This window comes from Carassius carassius, chromosome 26, assembly GCF_963082965.1.
Source record: "Carassius carassius chromosome 26, fCarCar2.1, whole genome shotgun sequence".
Lineage (NCBI taxonomy): Eukaryota > Metazoa > Chordata > Actinopteri > Cypriniformes > Cyprinidae > Carassius > Carassius carassius.
Genome location: NC_081780.1, coordinates 9,707,800 through 9,730,412, shown reverse-complemented (window position 1 = coordinate 9,730,412; position 22,613 = coordinate 9,707,800). Strand labels below are relative to the sequence as shown.

General features: G+C 34.8%; 2 protein-coding genes across 3 annotated transcripts; one reads left to right on the top strand and one right to left on the bottom strand.

Moving 5' to 3' along the window:
- Window positions 1-310: 310 nt before the first annotated feature.
- tspan33a (tetraspanin 33a) lies at window positions 311-7,161 on the bottom strand. The gene is made up of 8 exons (XM_059511091.1): window positions 6,753-7,161; window positions 4,259-4,313; window positions 3,578-3,705; window positions 3,226-3,300; window positions 2,683-2,778; window positions 2,471-2,599; window positions 1,632-1,793; window positions 311-1,461 (listed from the first exon to the last, which is right to left on the bottom strand). Exons 1-8 carry the CDS (start codon window positions 6,837-6,839, stop codon window positions 1,360-1,362), a joined length of 834 nt encoding a protein of 277 aa, XP_059367074.1. The 5' UTR covers window positions 6,840-7,161; the 3' UTR covers window positions 311-1,359.
- A 1,398-nt stretch (window positions 7,162-8,559) lies between these two features.
- On the top strand, window positions 8,560-22,569 carry slc26a5 (solute carrier family 26 member 5). 2 transcript variants are annotated; one of them, XM_059511088.1, is made up of 19 exons: window positions 8,560-8,717; window positions 10,394-10,658; window positions 12,611-12,750; window positions 13,031-13,141; window positions 15,014-15,186; window positions 15,641-15,805; window positions 16,324-16,476; window positions 16,562-16,644; window positions 16,746-16,893; window positions 17,427-17,540; window positions 17,757-17,834; window positions 18,068-18,163; window positions 18,346-18,452; window positions 19,132-19,201; window positions 19,401-19,493; window positions 19,651-19,779; window positions 20,053-20,265; window positions 20,664-20,718; window positions 21,345-22,569. In XM_059511088.1, exons 2-19 carry the CDS (start codon window positions 10,504-10,506, stop codon window positions 21,500-21,502), a joined length of 2,241 nt encoding a protein of 746 aa, XP_059367071.1. In that variant the 5' UTR covers window positions 8,560-8,717; window positions 10,394-10,503; the 3' UTR covers window positions 21,503-22,569. The 2 variants fall into 2 exon arrangements, with proteins under 2 accessions (XP_059367071.1, XP_059367072.1); XM_059511089.1 differs by lacking the exon at window positions 8,560-8,717 and adding an exon at window positions 10,119-10,141.
- Window positions 22,570-22,613: the final 44 nt, after the last annotated feature.

The window sequence follows — 22,613 nt, the reverse complement described above, 5'->3', positions numbered from 1 at the left end:
GATTATTTGAATAGAGAGGCTAATGAAATTGAGAAAAATTATGTTTGTATGTGTATTTATGTCTCTGTAACACCAAAATAATAATAATAATACCTACAAAGTTTCATTCTGTTCAAATATGTATGAAATGTGTATTTTTAGTAATAATAATGTTATTAAAACAGAAAACCAGTTTCCTTATGTTAGAATATAAAAATGTATTAATTATAAAAGTATTGGTTTTTTTGTTATTTATATATATATATATATATATATATATATATATATATATATATATATATATTCATTAATAATAAAAAGTTAATAAAAAATTTAATTTTTTATATAAAAAGAAATAATAAAAAGAACACCACTGAAACAGTAACATCCATTATTGTGTGTATCGATTGAGATCCACTCTGAACAGGATTTTGTACAAACAGAAGGATGACACTCACCACTGTCTGCGTATCAAAAGTAAAGTAAACACTTGAATCTCTGGCAACTCAAGCATGTTGTGTTTGTTCAGACTATAAGCAGGTTTTTTTATGGCCATATTTAGTCCTTCCAGAAAGATCACAGCCAAATGGCATGGAGTGATTTGGTTAGTGAGCTATTTTATAATATAACCTTTAAATGTTTTGTGCATTTTAAAAATAAATTACTTGAAACAATACTTAAATAACATGGAAATTAAGAAGGACATATGACTGTACAGACTTGTTAAAGTGAATTATTAATCAAAATATAATTGTGAATAAAAATACTTTCATTTCTATATAGATCTTCAATGTTCATAATATCTACCAATACAAGTTTGTTTTAAAAAATGTCCAAACTGGAAATCAGTAAGTTTACACCGTCCTTTGCTAGGATCACAAACCTTAAAAATATTTTGTGTTCATAAAATATTACAAAATAGTTTTATTGACCTCTTGATCTTTAGCTTGTCTTTTACACTATCCCAAAATATCATACAATTGACCTTGCATATGAAAATGTGTCTTGGTTGCCTGTTCTTAAAGGGATAGTTCACCCAAAAATGAAAATTCTGTCATCATTTACTCTCCTTGATGTTGTTCCAAACCTGTATGAGTTGGTTTCTTATGTTGAAAATAAAAGAAGACATTTTGAAGATGGCTGGTAATCAAACAGTTGGTGGTTGCCATTGACTTCCATAGTATTTTTTTTTTCCTACTATGGAGAGGTTCGGAATGACATGAGGGTGAGTAAATGATGACAGAATTTTCATTTTTGGGTGAACTATCCCTTTAAGCCCAGTTCTCCTTATTCAGAATCCAGTCCATGTCAGTCACTTCAGGCAGCAATGAGTTCCTAAGCTTTCTATAAAAATGCATTTAATGTTTTTTCTCGACTGTTTCAGCTCCAGGGGTCTGAGCGATGTTGTTGGCTGTAATTCTGTAGTTTAATCTGATCCTGGATTTGATTAATAAGAATCTGAGAGAGGAGAATCCCAACCAACTGAAAAAGAGCAGAGATCAAGCTGTCAGTACAAATGAAATTCACTCATAGACGCTTAAAGTAAGTCTGTTTGCGATCGGATGACATCTAAGGTCACCCACAATGATATTTCGATTGTTTTAACACATAATTTTAAGCAGACTGCCTGCTTATTCCATGTCAAGAGGTACCTGTGGGATGGCCAGGCCCAGTGCGATACCCCCCAACAGAAACAGGTTACTGTGGATCCAGTTCACCAGTTTATCAATGCAGCCATTGGTGTTAATGAAGGCACTAGCTTCAAGATATTTTAGCTGCTGCACCCCATGACCACACATGGTATTTATAACATTCTGACAAAACAGAAAAAAGGCAAAGTGGTATTAGGGGAAGGGAGATTGAATATATTAGTAAAATATTTACAATATATTACAGCATTATTAATTAGATTGAATATATTTAGAACATGATAATTAAATATTATAATATTGAACATATTTATTAAATGATTTAATTATATTTTAATACATTTCAAATATAATTTAGGACTTATTTAAATATATGTGACCCTAGACCACAAAATCAAAGTCATAAGTAGCACGGGTATATTTGTAGCAATAGCCAACAATATAATGTACGGGATTGTTTATGCCAAAAATCTTTAGGATATTAAGTAAAGATCATGTTCCATGAAGATATTTTGTAAATTTGCTACCGTGAATATATATAAACTTGATTTGTGATTAGAAATACGCATTTCTAAGGACTTCATTTGACAACTTAAAAGGCGATTTTCTTTATATTAAGATGTTTTTGCACCCTCAGATTCCAGATTTTCCAATAGCCAAATCTTTTCTTAACAAACCTTACATTAATGGAAAGCTTGTTTTAAGCTTTCATGTGATGTATAAATCTCAGTTTCATAAAACTGACCCTTATGACTGATTTTGTGGTCAAGGGTCGTATATTACATATATAATCCAAAAAAAAAAAAAAATTTGCAAACATCCTTTTCGGAGCCTTTTCTCACCTCCTCTTTGGAGAGCAGACAGCAGGAGAAGGGCACAGAACAGCGCTCTCTGCTCGGGTTCTCTTTTGAACAATTGAAGTACATGTTCTGAGACCAATCCATGTAGGAGATTCCACCACAGCAGTTAAACTGTTCATATCATAAAACAAAGACATCATTATCAACTATTACCAACTACTATGATGTTTTATACATGTATAAACAACCCTGACCTGTTTTTGTCCATAGTCGATGAAGTTCTGAAGATCTATATCATCCCTGTAATGCTCGATGGCGTTGTCGATCATATCTGTTACTTTTCCACGTGCCTGTAGAGGATCAATTTAATTGAAAACATTAGTATATATATTAGAATTGTCATCTAATGTTAGTGCTTGTTAATCTTTGGTCATTTGTTGTTGTTAGACACATCACACCGGTATGACAGACAGACAGTAGAGGGAGCAACATGTCAACTAAAAATCCAGAATGTTTGTGATTGTGGGTTTTGTTAAGGCATGCCCAGACTGTTTAAACAGTGTACTTATGCCTGTCTATACAAAGCCTACACAAAGACAGGAGGATTTAACAGTGCACTAAAATATACGATACTGTAATCTGAAGAATTAAAGGTAAATCAAACAAATTAAAGACACAGTTTAGCGTTACAAGAGCATCGGCTACTTGAGTAAATACAACCCAAGTTCACATTAATATATATCCAGGCTTGTGGCATTGGTATTAGTATACTAATGTCATTCATGATGATTTTTTACCTTGTCTGAGAAGAAAAAACCCAGAACACCAGCCACTAGCTGCAGCAGAAAGATGATAGTTAGGATGATGCAGAACTGCAAGGGAATTAGAGTTTGATATTAGGGTTTGTTTTATGTTTTTTTCAATTTCCATGTAAAATGTATCTTGTGGTTTTATCTCCACTAAGAGCCAACTGTGTCCCAGACTAAAAATATACATTTAGAAGGCACATTTGAGATACTTAAAAACACAAATAACACAAAATTGTACTGTATTATCATCAAAACCATCTTAAATGTCTGAAAAGCAGACAAAGAAATGGTCCTGTACTGATGTAACAAATCTGATCAGGCAGCTGGTTTTAGTACTGACCGTCTGCAGTAAGCATATGTTTTCCCTCAGAGAACCCACACAGCCGCAGAATGTGATGAAGAACATGATAATGCCCACTATCATCAGTAATAGAGCAGGATCCACCGTCAGACAGGCCAGCGCTGTCTCTGTAGAGTAAAACAGATTTATCAGATAGATGGACAGCTTTTGCACTATGGCATTATCTATTATACAGTATATACACAATTTGATTTATAAAAGATGCACGGTATCTTGGTAAACCCTATATTAATAGACGTCGTGGATTAAATGATGAATGCCTGACTTTCTATAAAAGCACTGGTTACTGAAAACTATTACTTCTGTGTGATGCTCCTTTACAACCACCAGATGTCAGTATAAGTTACCGATGGTTGCCATGCTAAATCAGACTTCCTGAAACTTTGTCAAGTGAAAATCTTTGATGATATGGCTAAAACTTGAAGCAAGCTACAAATCCTTTCTTTTATATTCATTAAATAAAGTAATATAACATTTATAAGCTCCTTTTGCTTAGCTTGCGTGCTGCTTTTACACTTTGTTGTGGAAAAACTGTATATGCTAGCAGCATCACCATATAAAGTAGCCTCAACGTCTAGGACGAAAGCTACATAAATACAGATATCTTAGGTTATAAACTCTACTCTGCTGTCCAGTGGTCTTTCGAGTAAACACACTTACCATGTTTAACCGTCCTGGAATAAACTCCAATAGATATCAGGATCAGTGCGATTATCTGTGACACAGATAAACCGTGAGTGTGTGTTAAAACAGATGAAACACAGGATGATTCTAACATGGTTTCTCTTCAGGGTGTGGCAGGAAGAAATCCTTATTCATTAGTTTTTCTAAATAAAAAAGGACTAAAGTGTGTAAATGGCTTGACTAAGAAAAGTAAATAATCTTATTGTCAAGTTTAAGGTCACTGTTTAGTGAGGGGCCTTTTGCACCTCAAACTGTATGGAAAAAACCTGACCAAGGCCAAGAACTAAAAGAGCGGAGGATTTGTGCAGTTTGTATGCACTTATATCAGTATCTGTGAAAGTTCATGAGAAGAAAAGAGTACAGGAAACCATGATAACCACAAATTAACAAATATGCAATATGCTTTTGTTCATTTTCGTGAGGGAAGGTTCATTCACTTTCTGTTTCTCACACAACAAAAGGTCCCAGTTTGTCTGACACAATGTAGCCCCTTTTACTGACACAGCTATCAGGTTACTACGAAACTCCTATCGTTTTTTGAGAAATCAGTGTCTGTATTCTTAGACTGAGATCCCTTTAAAACTAGAAAAGATTCTAGTTCAATAAGTGATAAGTGAAGTGACATTCAGCCAAGTATGGTGACCCATACTCAGAATTTGTGCTCTGCATTTAACCCATCCGAAATGCACACACACAGAGCAGTGAACACACACACACACACACACTGTGAGCACACACCCGGAGCAGTGGGCAGCCATTTATGCTGCGGCGCCTGGGGAGCAGTTGGGGGTTCAATGCCTTGCTCAAGGGCACCTAAGTCGTGGTATTGAAGGTGGAGAGAGAACTGTACATGCACTCCCCCCACCCACAATTTCTGCCGGCCCGGGACTCGAACTCACAACCTTTCGATTGGGAGTCCGACTCTCTAACCATTAGGCCACGACTTTTCCCCTTAGTTGTAACTTGAAGGAGCTATTTATACATTTAATAAAACATTTATTTATTAAATAACATGTACATAATAATTTGATCTGACTTTCATCCAATCCAATCCTGTTAAGCAAAAAATAGGGCTTTGCTATTTTTTTATCATAATAATGTTATTGAAAACCATGCATCCTCGTGCATCTTCATTTTTATTTTAGTCATCCACTGCAGCAATCATTTATTCAAAATCTATTCATTATGTGCCCCCACCTCCCCCCAAAAAACTTTCGTATTATAAGAGTAAAGAAACAATCTCTATGATATGCCGATCCAGTGTAAGATGCGATTTGTACCACTAAAAGGAGCACAAATGTGCACAAATGATCAACACTCTGAAACTAGATGCAATTTCTCAGTATTAAACTACATTATTGTAAAAACTGAGTTCTTTTTGAGCCTTTGAGCATGAAATCTCCTTAGGTATTTGCATGTGCATTTTTTGCACCAGCAGAATGCAATACACTAATATCTCAGTCAGCTGTCCATAAATTGTAAGGAGCTTAATAGTATTTTTTATGCTTTTCTGCAAACAACTGACATAACAAAAGCCTGTTTTAAATATTTTGGGTGTCTGATTCTCGCTCTGAAGAGGTGGTATTCATTTAGGTCAACTATTCAGTAAATGCTACAGGGCAACAAATAAAGTAAGCACGGGCCCCCATTCATCCAAACACCCTCTGCTCTAACAGCATATGAATCAATGAGACCCCGCTGCTTAGCAACAGCCACAAGTTTAAAAAAGTTTGGGAAAGTAAACTGGCACTATCAAGAACTTCACAAAAGAGGGTTTTGTTGATGAGGTCTAATATGAACTCATTATTATTCTAGAAAGATCTTATTGCACAGCAGGCCCAATTTATTGCGAAAATGCAGGCAGTTCCCGAGTGTTTCTCAGTCAAGATCAAACAGGTTAGGCTCCTGTTCTGTGTGTCATGAACTGTTCTGTGTTGTTTGAGGTATTCTGAGAATCTACCCTGTGGTGCGCTTGAGACACCCACACTGGTGTTGAGGCATGCCCATGGCCATGGGTGATCTTTTTAGTGTTTGTTCATATTAAACATCATGAAAGCAGGTTGCTCTTTATGAATACACAGGTCAAGCTGCTTTTAAATCTCTGTTAGACTAATTTGACCATCATTCAGTCTGAGCGTCAACTAAGTACACTGATTCTCTTTGTCTAAATGCAAAGCTTGCTTCGTGGTTGTGCATTAAAAATTAGGTAAAACATTAATCACATTATGTGGAGGAGTTAAAAACAACTCTACATATGCAGTGTTTAGTCTTTTTCTAAAATAGTATATTGTGTGTTTGTGTGTGTGAGTGAGTGCATAGGGTACTATAATATAGTGTACATATTTAAAAAGAAAAGTGTTTGTGTCTACTAATATTATATATTATATTAAACAAATATTTCAAAAACTTGAAAAATAAATGTATTGTTTATAAAATGTTTATAATATAATATATAATGAGAAACACTTACCCAAAATATCATGTTGAAGAAGAAAAGTAAATATTTCACCACTGGACTGACGAAAGTAAACTCCTCGTCGCTTTTCGTTTTTGGCATGATCGAAGGTGTGTGATGTCTCTCACCTACAAACCTTCAGCCCTCACCTAACATTATCAATCTAGATATTCATACTGCAGAATTAAATCATTCGCTCGGCTCTTTCTAAAACGTCTCGTCCAGTCTCTTCCTGATCATTGAACACCCTCGAGCGACTAAAATCACAGTCTGTCGCACTGAATCTGGGCTTGTGTCTTAACAGGCATTTCCTGATTACCAGTCAGTGAACTCAGAGAAAGCCGAACACCCATCGCATGAAAGCTAGAAGCACCAGTGGGCGTTTACTTTCTTCTTTTCCACTATGCAAGTCACCTGTGAGAGACTCTGAGTCTTTTTTAAGGTGCGACCTAGCAAAACATACTCCTGTAAACATTATATGCTCATTGTATATACTTAACGAACTAGTTAGCCTCTTATTGAATTTATATGGAGGTGCTGACCCCTCCTGGAGACCCCTCACAAGCCCACCTGTATTTAAAATGAAGGTTCTTTTTTGTAATTTGCGGTTCCATGAAGAGCCTTTAACATCCATAAAAATATTTGCATTGCATAAAAAAATATTTTCATAGTGAAAAAAGCTACAGATTATCGAAATTCTATTCACACTAAGAAGAAATGGTTCTTCTGGAGCTGAAATGGGACAGAACAAGGTTAATGGCATCCTCTCTGCTCAACAATTGCACAATACATTGTAATCAGTATTGCAATTCCATATTTCTGTGCAATAAATTCAATGGGCTTGAACAGCTACCCTATAAATAGCATTTCAAAACTCCAGGATGTGCAGTCTTGGAGTAACTGGTGTCATCTGTCACCGAGGAGCTTCAGTGCACCACTGTTATATTTATTTTCTTGTTTTATGTGCCTTTTTTACAAAGTCAGTAGTCTAGATGCTGATTTGGAGTTTTAAAACCTTAACATTTTCTCTACAGGTAAGATCATTTTAATAATTCTACTTTTAAAAGTGTAACGTGATTCTGATCGTTTGAAGGCCTCAAGGGTGACTACATAGGACAGTGTAATCATCCTTACTATCATGACGATTATGATGATGGTGTATGTATACAATTTTAAATAAATTAAGTTCATCCTAAACTAGCATGGAATGACTCGAAAAGGCTTGTTAATCATGACATAATTTCAGGAGATGTTGTGATAGGCTATATTTTTATTTAAGATATCAGAAATGAGTTTTTTCTAATATACTTTTATATTAATACTTTTATTTTTACTGGACTCGGTCCCAGTTTGCCCAAATTCTGTTAGGTTATTTAACTAGACATTTAAAAGTGTATGGCATGAGGTGCTAAGCTATTTGGAGAATTAAAAAAAAAAATCAAACAACTTAAAACTATCAAAAAATATTTGTAATCTGTGTTTAGAGTATATTTAACCAGCTTCAACCAGCTAAGACTAGTCTAAATACACATAATAGCCTACATTGGAATTATTTGTTGTTGAATAGTTGTTACACAAGATGGCGCGCTTACATTGCATTTACGAGCTTGCATCGTAATATCAGAATAAATTATTTATTTAGTATAAAATTCGCTTGTTCTGATCACAGTTACTTATAAAACTATAATTACATGTTTAACAATCTTTCTAGAATCTACCGCATATCTTATGTACATTATTTTTCTCGTTTATCTGTTAGCGTTAGAGTTGAAGAACTACATGTCCCATGATGCTGTTCTGGCGTCAGTGGTGACGCATGAGGTACGTCGCGCTTTGCTTATCAGCGCAGCGGATGACGCAGCTATAGTCGGCAGTTAAAGGGCTCTCAAATGTTATACAGTAACAGGACTGTCGATGCTCACGCTCTTCTCAGCTCAGTTCACCGACCTTGGGTCATTTTCAGGACGGACGTGGTGAGAGGTAAGATGCTTAGGCTTTCCCCCCTCACCATTTAAACTACAATAAATGCGCAAAGCCCTTTAGTTAAGCTATATTGTACCTGCTTAACAGGTTTGTGGAGTCGTAGGGTTGAACAGAACGAGGACGCTCTCCAAAAATGTTAATTTCTGGTTGCCTTATGTTCATAAAAGTGTGAGGGAACAGAGTGTGGCAGAAAGACACGTACGATGTTGGAAGTCACTTAGTCATTACATCATGATTGTGCTGTTGACATGTGCATATGTCAGATGCTGTTTGTTTATTTTCATGTTTCCTCAAAAACATGTATAAACGAATAGGCTAACGTTACTTTAACGACTAACGTTACTAGTTAAAAGCAGCTTTTACTGTGTGTTGTTATAGGCATTTTTCTAAATGCATAATTTCAAATCCAGTTAATCCAGTAACTTATTTCTTCAGGAGAAAGCTTTTTAGTCTGTCCCTAGCGATGTGAATCCGACTTTTTCTGAATGTATAAGCAAAAATGCAAATTTTCTTTAAATCTGCACTACATGAAAAATCAACAACAACATCAACAAAATTGTAATTTCAGACTTTCTTTACTAAAAGACTCAAAGTTGTGTCCACAAGATGTGTACCATGACATTAATTTAATTAAAAAGTCAAATAATGAAAATAAAATGGAATACTGATATAATGTATTTAGGATGTGGACATTTATAGGACAAGTTAGCTTCTCCTATCAAACCAAACAAAACTAAATGTATTTATAAAGATCACTTCATATTTTGCCAACTGTAAATCTGGCAAATCTGATGCCGTCATCCCTGTTACTTAGCTTTACATCATTGTTGTATTTTTTGCATTTAAGTTGAGGTGACACAGTTCTTAACACTTAAACCCATTGTTTGTGACCGAATGTTTTAAAAACTTGAAAAATCAACCGTTTCAGAATGGATGAGAGAGCGTTTCACAGAATGACCCTTTTCATGTCATGGGTTTATCTTGTGTCGTTTGTAATGTTTATATCAGTGCTTTGTCAACATTGGCCTACACCACTGGCATCAGTCACTTCCAGTACAATTCATTTTACTATGGTCTTGTGATTTGCAGAGGACTGTGCTAAAAATGGACTGGATCTGTGGATGGGTTGTTATTGCTCAAGCTGTACACCGTGTCCTCAGGACAGGTTGTGTGTTTTGAACACACATTAAATCATAGAACCGTGTAATGTAATTTTCATGCAACTTTTTCGGTTTCTCTGAATGGATAAAATGAACTTATTATTATCATCATCTTTATTATATAAAAAAAGCAAAACATATTTATCAGATTTTTGTTTTTATTATTTTATTTTTATTTATTTATTTATTTTCTGCAGGTTACTGTAGGCCAATAGGCTTGCAGGCTGGTTTCTTTGAGCTTACTTTTGATGCAGCATTTAGGTATATTAAATATCCAGTTTGTCATTGCATGATAGATCATCACTGTACGAGCTAAAGTTGGCTGTCATTCATGATTATTTTGAGGGCTTGTAATTAAACACCAGCAGAGTTGCAAGTCTCCAAATAAAACCAAGGGGGTTGTAAGTGTGACATTAAAAGTTTTGTGACCTAATAGCTGATCAACAAAACATGCTTGAATTAAATACATTTGTGTACATTAGTTGTATTCTTAGCCCTGTTCTTTCTTCACAGAGTGCTCTCATTCTACCATTCATTGAAAACAGGAAGAGGAAGTAAAGCAAGTACACGAGTGCATTCACAAGGTCATCATAGCCTGACATGCCTGTGTTTCCACCACTGCTATGGAGCACGTAACTGTTAGTGAGGAACCATCTGTTGCACTGATGTACCACGTGGAACGTCCTGTATTCAATGAAGGCTATATTGACTCGGAGCTTCTGCATAGGAAGAAGAGGACATCCAAGTCCGTTCAACGGAGAATAGCCGAGCATCTCCGGTAGGGCTATTTCAAAACATTGCTTGTGTGTTGCTTCTTACTTCTGTGTTTTTTCCTGATCTACAGTAAAGTCCAAAAGTCTGAGACAATATTGAGAAATATTCTGTAATGTATTATAGGTTACTAATCGTACAAGCTCATTTTTGACATTGATCATGCAGCTATTTGTACAGATGATAAGATCCAGTGAAGCACAAGGTGATCATTCTCAAATCATGCACGAGGGCATGATCATCAGTTTTACACTTGTGGAGTTCGTGCAGTTTGAATCTTAAAAAAAAAAAAAAAAGAATGCGGGAAACCAAATACATTCTGACATTTGTGTTCATTTTTCAGTTCAACATTTCCCTCAAATTGTTATTCTGATGACTTTAGTAGTAATGAAAAATTGTTGTAGTAGTAGTAATGAAAAATCTAAATACAAGCATTAGTGGAATCAGATTTTTATCACGTTATTGTGACTTTCTTGGCTGTATGTTTGAACTATAACAATTTTATCAGGTTCAAGTGTTATCTGAACTTCAGAAAATCAGCTTGGACTGATAAAACAACTGTTTGACTAAGTAAACAACCATTTGTCATTTATGACAGTCTTATTATTTTATCATATCCTCCATATAATATTGCAGGACTACTAGTATTACACAACAATTGTGACATTACTTTTGTTAAGCCTGCTTATCCCAGTCTGAGCTGGATAAACTGATGACTCAGTTTCCTAACAGACAAAGGCGGACTATAATTTAAGTTGTCATTAACTGATAATCTTCTCCTCCACTCTTAATGTTTGCAGTAGTGTTAATTTTGTCACCTATTTTTAATTTAGTCTTAGTCTTAGTCTTGTGCCAAATGTCCTTGTTAGTTTTAGTCATATTTAGTCATTCACATATCTTTTTTTGTCAGTCAAGTTTTAGTCGACTAAAAGTCTCGTCATTTAGTCTAGTTTTAGTCAAAAAATTTTTGTGTTTTTTTTTTTAAATAATACATTATTACTGATAAACACTTCAGTAAAAAAAAGTGTTTCACATATCTCAAACATTGGTTAAATGTCATAATTACCTGACAAAATACACTTGTTGAATGATTTTTGTTGGATGCAAATGTTAAATGTGTCTGGTTTTCAAATTCTGATTTAGGAGACACATTCACAAATGATTAACCTGATCACAATTTTTTACTTTATTGATACTGCTTTTAATCGTAATGCAGAGACCGGTCATCGGGACATAAGCTGTCATATACAATAAAAGAGCCTGCGCAGCAACAGGAAATATAATTTAACACAATAAGCCTGCCTAGACGGTGGACTTGCGCTCAGGAATTTTTTTTATTTTGTATTTTTTGAGCGGCGTGTGGACAAATTCTTTTTACGCACACACTATTTTATTTCTTGATAACAGACCGCTGCTAACTATAACACACAAATATCGAGCCTCTTCCTTCGACCTAGCATGTCGTCGTCGCTCGCTCATCATTCGTGTTCGCTTCAGGTGTTGTGTGTTCAGCAGTTTCGTGTTGCAGCCACAGGCTGGCAGCAACAGGAGTATGAGACCTGTAACTTGAGCAACAGCGCGAAGCCGCAAACTCGTTCTGAATTTTTAAAGGCGTAACAGTTGATGAAAAAGCAGAGACGATTGTAGACGAAAATGAAGAGAGATTTTATCTTAGTTTTTATTTTAAGCAAAACATTTTCGTCTCGTCTTTTTTCGTCAACAATAATGCATGTTAATTTAGTCTTAGTCAGCGTTTTTGGACAGTGGTGCAGTCTTGTCATCGTCTCGTCTTAGTCATGAAAAAAAAGGTTGTTGACGAACATATTTCGTCTCGTCTCGTCTGACGAAATTAACACTAGTTTGCAGAATTAAATTCAATTCTCTTTGCAGAATTTTTATATGCACAACAAAAACATATGACATATTTATACTAAAAGTCATCTCTCTCTTATTTTTCAGCTGTTCTTCTGAGAAAGCCAAATCTGTTGTGTTTGGATTCCTGCCCATTTTAACATGGCTGCCATCATATCCACTAAAGGAATACTTGTTTGGAGACATAGTTTCTGGAATCAGCACAGGTGTAATGCAGCTACCTCAAGGTCAGATGTTACTGAAAACTGGTTAATCTTAAAAATGAATAATAATTATTTTAAAATCTTATTAAATGTATCTATTTAGAAGTATCAGTAATTTAATTTATTTTAATAGTAATAATAAGAATTATTATTATAAATAAAGTAAACAATATCAACGAAATATTGTTGTTTATTAAATAATTTTACTTATTTACTTGTTCTATTTTAATTTATTTTATGTCATTAATCAATGTGCATATTAATTTGATGATTTCTCTTTCTTTTGATTTGTTGCATTCAACAGGTCTTGCATATGCGATGTTGGCAGCTGTTCCTCCAGTGTTTGGTTTATATTCATCGTTTTATCCTGTTCTGTTATACACGTTCTTTGGTACCTCCAAACATATATCAATAGGTGAGACTTAATGGCGTGCATGCCAGGCTTTTAATAACATGCTTGGGACTTAAAAAATAGTTTCAGCCCCAGACGGACCACCCACGGTTGGTTCGTTGACTGTCTGCTGGTGCATATTGCTCACATAAACTGAAAAATCTTCCTTGGTCTGGGAAGTTGTAATCTGATTGGCTGAAACTTCACAATGACTTCATGCAGTGGTACTTTGTGTAGACTGCCATGCACAGTGTTTTTTTTGTTTTTTTGTACTACACCTGTCTATTATTGTACTTAAATATATATATTTTTTTAAATGGATAAACCCTACGCATTGCATTAAATGAAACTGCGGTTGGTTGCTACACATGCTGGTCACATGAGCTCAGATTACACTGCAATTTAAGCCTTTTTTTTTTTAAATGTCTGTGTGCGTGTGACTACCTGAAATGTGACATTCCTCTCTACAGTTTTGCTAAGTCAGTGTTAATAAGCAAAGCGTTACTGTCAAACTAAACAAATGCAGACCAATTAGATAAGATCTAAAATCCTTAGTCTGTTTTTCCCAGCGCTTCCTGAACTCCTGTGGCAAAGTCTCATCAGGAAGTCAGTTTTTCATTGTTCCTACCAATTGTACAGGTTGACAGCTCTAAAGCTGCTCTGGTTGCAATGTCCTGATTTTCATAAGCAGGAAATGAAAGTGGCGTTTCTAAGAACCTTATTAGTGTTGTTGCAGACATCATTGTACTGTTTTATGGGTGGGTAGATGCCCTGCAGAGTTGTTTTTCTCCTGTTTAATGTGGGGATCTTTAAATCCTCAGAAATCCCTGCAGGATATTAGAAACACCACCAAGAACATAGATCAAAGGTTCAAAAGTCAAAAAAGTTACCCAAACCAGAGTTGTTGCTTCAACATCTTGTTTTCTCGGCCCCCGTGGCTACACTTGAGAGCGAGAGAATTGGCATGAGGTCCTGCTGCAAAGAAGCATGTTGCCTCCTGTTTAAACAACACTCACCTTCTGTCCCTCTATGGGCAATGTAAAACAGACCCAGATGCAGAGGGCTTTATCTAGATGAAGATCCAAGGCAGAGCTAATTTTCATAATTACACTGGGACATACTTGCTCACATAATAAAGGAGCTCCTTTTCCTGTGAAAACACTGAACCACTGAGAAATGTGTACCCAAGAGCGATTACACCACCTGTTACTCTTACACAATTACATTGTAAGGCTTAAGATACAATTTAAATAGTATAAATCCCATTGCATTAAATATATATATATATTTATATATTTAATATAAAGCACTGTTTTTCTATAGCTAAAAATTGTTGATAAAAATGTTCATCACTGATTTAGGTAGAAACGGGGTTTCCCAATAGTACATTGTATCTTTTTATGCGTGCACTTAAATGCCTTAAAGTGCTTAAGTAGTTACTGCTTGAAGATGTATTATTATTATTATTATTATTATTATTATTATTATTATTATTCTGCTGTAAAAGTGATAATGCAATACTAATAGATGTAAATGATTTAAGATGCAAAAAATACTATTCCTAATATTATCCGATATTATTAGCTATAAATGCAGATATTGTTTTATATGGTTTTATATATATTATATATATATATATATATATATATATATAATTTTTTTTGCATGTATGAAAATAGCCAAATCACATTTTTCAAGCATAGCATTTCACAAAGAGGTTGTGATGTTTTAAATGATGTAATAGTAGTTATTGTTAAACAATTGACAGTATTTGCATATATGATGTCTGGTAAGAAAGCTTATGACACAGTAAATAATTACAAAAATAATTTGTGATCCATACTTAACTTTAGCACAGTTTCCTTAAGTTTTATTGTAATTTTGAAATTTTTTCAGGTACTTTTGCAGTAATCAGTTTGATGATTGGCGGGGTTGCTGTAAGAGAGGCCCCGGACTCCATGTTTGCAGTCAACGGGACCAATGCGTCACAGGTTGTGGATTTCGAGGCTCGTGATGCCAGAAGAGTGGAGGTGGTTGTAGCTCTTACCACCCTTGTAGGAATCATTCAGGTGGGCTGCTATCTGGTTTTACCTGCAATTTTGAAAATCAAAATGAGTGTAGTATCTATTATTTAGATATCTATTATATTAATTTTTATTAAGGGTTATGTGTATAATATCTTATATCAAAGAAAGAACTAGTTTATTATTTCTCTCTCTTGATATGCTAAATTCATCTTTATTTGTCTTTTTTTTTTAACCCAACTGTAGTTGATCAAGACCAGTGCATCTCCAGTATCTGTATTTGGAATACAGTTAAATTCCTAAAAAAAATAGGCGTACAGCATTGCATGTTTGTGATCACCCCCATCTTTTGTAGAAAACCAGCTGAAAAACATTCTTTTGCAAGAGTGTTCTCTTTCTCATGTCCTTTCATGGAAAACTGTAAACCTCCTAAAGTTACTGTAGCCTGAGGTACTCTCAGATTGATGTTTGGGAACATAAATGTTCTGATATCCCATAGCTTGTTCTGGGTCTGCTGAGATTTGGCTTCCTGGCGATTTACCTCACTGAGCCGCTGGTGCGAGGTTTCACCACAGCTGCTGCTGTGCACGTCTCTGTGTCGCAGGTCAAGTACCTGCTGGGAGTGCACACTGCACGCTTCAACGGGCCTCTCTCTGTAGTGTATGTGAGTAACCTTTGACTCTTGGGAAACCTTAGGGTGTTTTTTGTTGATATGAGACAATTTTGCACCTATAAACACACTTCATATTACTTTATAAACACATATTCACATATTCTCATTGGTGTTTATTTTATCAGTTTAATCACAAATTAATGAAGGTCTTTTCAAGGCCAGTTGTTGTTGGAAAGAGTAGCTTCATAAATTGAAATCAAATGTAAATATTAGATGAATAATTAAAATAGACTAAATAACTGAAATAAAATGTTAAAGTGCTACATTGATACATTTTTTTTATTTTAAAACAATGCTAAAAATAAAAAGTAAAAAAAATACCCTGAAAAGTCACAATAATGTAAAATATAAATTCTTCTATAAAAATGTATATCAATAATAATAATAAATTCCTGTAATAGTGTACAAATAGTACTAATTTAAGAGTTAAAAACTCTTTTAACAGTGATATATTTTTTTTTTTGTGTGGTTGTATAGCTTTATGTTCTATTCATTTTGTTTTCCCCCAGAGTCTTGATGCTGTCTTCAGGAACATTGCAAGCACTAATGTTGTCACGCTAATTATTGGACTGGTGTGTATGGTATTCCTGTACATCATCAAAGATCTCAATGAACGCTTCAAAAAGAAGCTACCTATCCCCATCCCTGGAGAAATCATAGTGGTAAATCTTTAAACGTTTGAAACATATTACTCACATGTACTCAAAATCTCTTTGTGTGAATGCATGATGTTCTTGTTCTCTGAAGGTAATTGTGTCCACTGGAGTCTCGTATGGGATGGTTATGTCTGAAAACTATGGAGTAGAAGTTGTGGGTAAAATTCCCACAGGGTGAGAACATGCAGTTTTACTTATACATACCGAACTGAAATGGTTTACATTTTTACAAATGTTTACATTCTAATATTTCTTTCTTAATGTTTTGTTTTAAGGTTGCTGCCACCCAAGATTCCAGACTTCTCTGTCTTTCCTAACCTCTTCCCAGATGCCTTCGCTATATCTGTTGTTGGCTTCTCGATTGCAATATCATTAGCCAAAACCTTTGCTCTTAAGCATGGCTACAGTGTGGATGGAAATCAGGTAGAGGATAAAAGAAAATGTTAACGTTGGATTTTATTCACCTGCCCTTTATTTTAGTTTCTATGGCTTTAAGTTGCAGCTGAATTTCCAAGTCATTGCAGCTGAATGTCCTGACCCTACGGTTACTTAGTTACTTGCCATTTAGTAGATCCTTTTGTCCAAAGTGACTTATAGTGCACTAATTGCAGGGAAAGTTCATATGGGGCAACATTGTGCAGAGGGGCATGCTTAAGTGAACAACAGTAATAGAGATGGATTGTGACCTCATTAACTCACAAGTTTGCCTGTTTAGGACACATTTTTGTGTGAGTAGCCAAGATCATGAACTTAATGAGCACAAGCGATAGAAACTAGGAAATTTTGTTTTAATATAGAAAATTAGAGCTATGTTCGGAATAGCATGTTAACGTACTACTCTACTCTACAGTATAATTAAATGTACACTACCATTTCAAAGTTGGTCGGTAAGATTATGATCCTGACATGAAATCACATGGTCTAATGAAGTCATTTTGCGTATAATGTGACTGCAGGAGCTCATCGCGCTGGGACTTTGTAACTTTATGAGTTCATTCTTCCACACGTTTGTCGTTACCGCCTCAATGTCTCGCAGCCTGGTACAGGAGAGCACAGGAGGACATACTGAAGTAAGTGAGACATATCTGTGAAGATGCCATATCTGTGATACGTACTCATGAATGCAGTTGATGATCGCGAAAATGCGTTTCCTGAAATGGGAGTGTCTCTTTCATAATGACATCATCTCAGTGACTGTATCATTGCCATAAACCCATAAAGATAAGATGAAACAGTCGTGCATCCTGAAAGACTCAATTGAATTATGTTGATGTGTTTGTCTGCAGATTGCAGGACTGTTGGCGTCCATACTTGTGCTACTGGTGGTAGTGGCCATTGGATTTGTCTTTCAGCCATTGCCAACAGTAAGTGAAGTGCTATCTGATATGCTTGCCGTGGAGCTTATTGATTTTGTGCAAAAATTAATAATAATAAAAAAAAAATGGTTTCAAACATCTTGGTCTTTTTTGGAAGTGCGAAGGACAGTCCTAACTTGTTACCAGAGCCCTCTTGGCAGAACATGAGCATTCTTAGTGCAAAAGGACAAAGGTCAGAGATCAGTTGGTGTTTATTATTGTCATCTTTGTATTCTCATTAGACTGTGTTGGCTGCTATCATCATGGTCAATCTCCTGGGGATGTTTAAGCAATTGAAAGACATTCCTGCATTATGGAGAACCAGCAAGATTGAACTGGTGAGTTTCAGATGCACTTCATTTGGTTGTGTTCATCATATCGTTTTTACTGATTGCAATCTATTTAAATGAACCATTTTTTTTATCTTTTTAAACTTCCCAGTCAATACATTTCATGTTTGTTTTTTTGCATGGTGAAATGTGGTTTTGTCATTATGTCTGACATGTTTTTTTTTTTTCAGGCGATTTGGCTGGTGTCCTTTTTTGCATCTGTTCTTCTGGGTTTGGATTATGGTCTGGTGGTTGCCATGGGCTTTGCCATACTCACAGTTATTTACAGAACACAATGGTAAAACACCATGTCTTACTGCTCTGATACCAACTGATAACAAAATTCAGCTTGAAAACCTTTTTTTGTCTGTCAGTATGAAATCTTGATATTGAATTAAAACAATGTATCTATTATATACATGTATATTAATTGTATTAAATGTATTAATAACAATGTGTAATACATACATAATAGTTTGTAAAGTATCTGTTAAGTAGTTTGTGTTTACATATAAGATTTAAATGATGCATTAATTCATACTGCTCTAATGGCAGTTAATGCTGAAATATAGCAAATCAACATCAAACCTGAGATCCATATTTATTTAACATTTCAGCAATCAACTTCTCCCATTTTCATTTTCTAAAAATTAATTTAAATCATGTAGTATTTTATGAAAAATAAATCAGAATTGTATTTACATATTTAATTGAAGTGTGTATATATATATATATATATATATATATATATATATATATATATTATAATATATATATATATATATATATATATTATAATATATATATATATATATATATATTATAATATAATGTATATTTAATTCTGTATAATTGTATTTCAGCTTTTTTAATGCATTGTTTGGATTATGGGTTCTATTTGGATTATTTTGACCATTTTATTACTTTCGTACTTGCCAAAGGAAATGTCTAATTCCTATCTTCTTATTTATTTTAAGCCCTAAAAATGCTCTTCTTGGACAAATCCCAGATACAGAACTGTACTTTGATGTGGATGAGTATGAAGAGGTAGGACATTTCTTTAAAATGCATTCAATCATCTTAACGTATTCGTTAATAACCTAGATCCTTAACTTGCTTCATTCCAAAAGCGTTCTTCTCAAGCTTTTCTTAGTCACAGGCACTCAATTAGGCCTGATTTAATCCGTCATCCTTTTTTCCACCACAATCTTTGTCCTCTTATCAGTCGTTTGTTCTCTTTCTCAAGGCTGAGGAATGCTCAGGGATCAAGATTTTTCAGTCCAATACATCCATATACTTCGCAAACAGTGACCTGTATGTGAGCGCCCTCAAGGCAAAGGTGAGACCAAATGCTTAAGTTGTTATTAACTTAAAATGTTGTGTGTTTTATGGTTCTGTCCTTGAGTATTTATTAAATATACGCTGTGTAGAGAGATTCCTATGAGCAGCAGGCCTTTGTCTTCATAGTTCAGTACACTTTATTTTTGTGACTACAGACTGGAATTGACCCAGCACAACTGCTCGCTGGCAGGAAATCACAGCTAAAATATGCAAAAAGAGACAATGGGGAGAAGAAGGCTGTAAACCACTGCTCTTCAGTGAAGAAAAATGCAGTTGTCTTATTGGTATGATGTTTTTTCATCTAAATATATTTGATCTGTGACCTATGACCTTTACAAAAGCATTTGATCCTTTTGATATTTTTTGATGCATCACTAAATTTGTTTGCAAGCCAAATGTTATTTCAGAGCTATACAGATTTCACTGTGCAATCACAAAACTTCAAAACAAAACACTATAGCTTTTCCTCTTTAAAATCTTTCCATATATGTGGCGGCTTAGTGATGAAACATTTCTGAGTATGTGACTGACTGACATGTTCTGTGTTGCCACAATAGGATGTGGAGCTGGGCGTCACTCATGAGGTGGTGGCTGGGCCAATGAAGCAGATGGATCATGTGTATATCAATGGACAGATGAATGAGAACCACACTGAGTCTGAATCTGAGGAGGACTTCTTTCTCCAGCGTCTAACCCCCATTCACACCATCATACTGGACTTTACTCCTGTTAACTTTATTGACTCTGTAGGAGCCAAAACCATTAAATCAGTAAGTCAACAGCCTTTATTTCCAAAGAAGACACTTGAAGACCGATTAGAGATATCTGGCTTAATACATTAGACCACACGTTGCGCTGTTGCATATTGAGAAGCTTGTTTTATTTATTACATCAGTTTTATGGGTTAGACGTTTGGACAAACCACTGACACTGATTTCCCGTATTGTTTGCACTATTGATATGGCATGGCTTGTTGAGAAAGGGTGTGTTGTTACTGATACTGATCATGATGTTTGCTCAGTGGATGCGAAATACCATAGGTCCAGTGACCTAAAAACACTCAGAACACCTTAGAAGCTGTTTCGCAACACCTTAGCAACCTCCTACAACATTGTAGAAACCATATTGAGTCATTTGTGGTTAAAATAGTTCCTCTTTTCTTCTGCAGGTGATAAAGGAGTTTGCAACAGTCGATGTGAAAGTTGTGCTTGCTGGATGTAGCAGTAAGTAATTAATTTAATTTTTACATAATTTATATTTATAATATAATATTTAGTCTTGAGTGAAAACTTGCTGGATGTTACAGTAATTAATTATATTTACACATGTATACATTTCTATATAATGTAATATAATAAACAAACCTCTTTTCTTTGAATAGTTTTTTTCCCTTTATTTGTCCCACTCAGTGAAATAGTTTTTTGAGAAATGTTTTGGAAGCTTGGTTTTGTTATCGTTAATGTCTGACATGTTTGTTTTTTTTAGGGCAATTTGGTGTCTTAATATAATAAATTTGTTTTTACTCATACTTGTTAGATGTAACAGTAAATAATTAATTACATTTATACATACTTACATTTCTAAAAAATTATGTAGTACAAAATGATATAATATGACTGAACTGCACCAGAGTCCATATGTTTTATCTAGGTTAAAGTTCATTCTGATATATTTGTTTAATGTGGCAAACATCTCCACCTAGAGTTGGAACTAACAAATCTTCATGTGGACAAGTCAAGCTAATGTTTATGTTGACATTAACAACAATTAATTTTTAATACTACTATATATTAATGTAACAAATTTTCTTCGATCCTTATAAGATCTTTTATATGTTTGTGTTGTACAGGGACTCTGCTCTCTGAACTCAGGACACTAAAATTCTTCTGTGAGCCCGTGACCCCTGACCTCATTTTCCCCACCATTCATGACGCAGTGTTGCATTGTAAGCACTCGAGGGATGTCCCAGTCTGCCCTGAGGTCCAGAGAACACACAAACCAAGCTGAGGGGCAGAATATGGATAGAGTCGTGCTCAAACGAGCACAAGTACTGTTACTCATAAGTCACTTTAGTGATGGATATCACTTTTGGATATCATGATTACAAGTCAGCAGGCCAAAAAGTTTTAGAATGAAACACTTTATTTAATGTGAATATACCAGAAAATGTTGAGCTTAATATGATGATATGGTGCTGTTGTTTTATTGCAATAGACATAATCCCAAGCTCCACTGCAATATTACTGATGACTTTAAAACACTCTGTAGCTTCAGTTCTTGAAAGTGCAGTTAGTGTAGATGGATTCTTAACCAGTGTTTATTTTTTAGCACTGGTTCAAATCTTTTATTGACATTCCAGGAAGCTTATTTTTATGATAGAAATTACGTTTTACAATTGTACACCATGTGCTAGTTTTCCTTTTTGCTGTATTTAATTTTTATTTTCTATTTTTTTTTAAATATCTGACTGTAGTTTTCAGTAAAACAAGAGGTGATATGCTACATTTTTAAAGACCTGATCCCATAATTGCACTGTTGGTGAAGATGCTGCTTTTTGTTTCATGATATAAACTTCAGTTTGATGTTTCTGAGAAAACACTTGCCAGATATCGATTGTATCGGTTTGTTTTAGGTGACACATTTGGCTAAAGGCTTATCTAGGTTGCTCCAGGGGTTCTTGGCACCAATTTCAATTTAACATTATTATCAATATATAGAGGTCTTAGTTAGTGGTTACTTTGTGAATCCACAAAGTCTTGAAAATTAAATTCAGGTGTTCTTGTCTTTAGAACATTACATGGAAAGTCCACAGGCTGAGACGGTCTTAGACATGTTTGACACACATGCTGCCTATGAAATGTCCACTCTGAGCACTTTTTGTTTCAAATCAAGTGTACACACACAGTTATTTTGGCTGTTTCATTGCAGTAATGAAGACCAAAGCTCAACAATCCTTTGCACCTGCGTATAAAGTGGTGCATTTTATTGTATTTTTATGCTGGTGAGGATTTAAGATATTTTTGTATAATAAATGCAAAACAGTACTCTAAATTATTAAACATCTATTCCTCAAAGGTGCATTTCTATTTATATAATTTTCTTCATTTATTACTAATTT

What these genes read in the sequence shown, in the direction of transcription:
- slc26a5 (XM_059511088.1), top strand. Translation starts at nt 10,504, where the DNA reads ATGGAGCACGTAACTGTTAGTGAGGAACCATCTGTTGCACTGATGTAC. An exon ending in GGCCTCTCTCTGTAGTGTAT is followed by an intron (nt 15,806 to 16,323) that starts GTGAGTAACCTT and finishes GTTTTCCCCCAG; the next exon opens with AGTCTTGATGCTGTCTTCAG. An exon ending in GTGGGTAAAATTCCCACAGG is followed by an intron (nt 16,645 to 16,745) that starts GTGAGAACATGC and finishes TTTTGTTTTAAG; the next exon opens with GTTGCTGCCACCCAAGATTC.
- tspan33a (XM_059511091.1), bottom strand. Translation starts at nt 6,839, where the DNA reads ATGCCAAAAACGAAAAGCGACGAGGAGTTTACTTTCGTCAGTCCAGTG. An exon ending in TCTTCAACATGATATTTTGG is followed by an intron (nt 4,314 to 6,752) that starts GTAAGTGTTTCT and finishes TCTGTGTCACAG; the next exon opens with ATAATCGCACTGATCCTGAT. An exon ending in TCGACTATGGACAAAAACAG is followed by an intron (nt 2,600 to 2,682) that starts GTCAGGGTTGTT and finishes TGATATGAACAG; the next exon opens with TTTAACTGCTGTGGTGGAAT.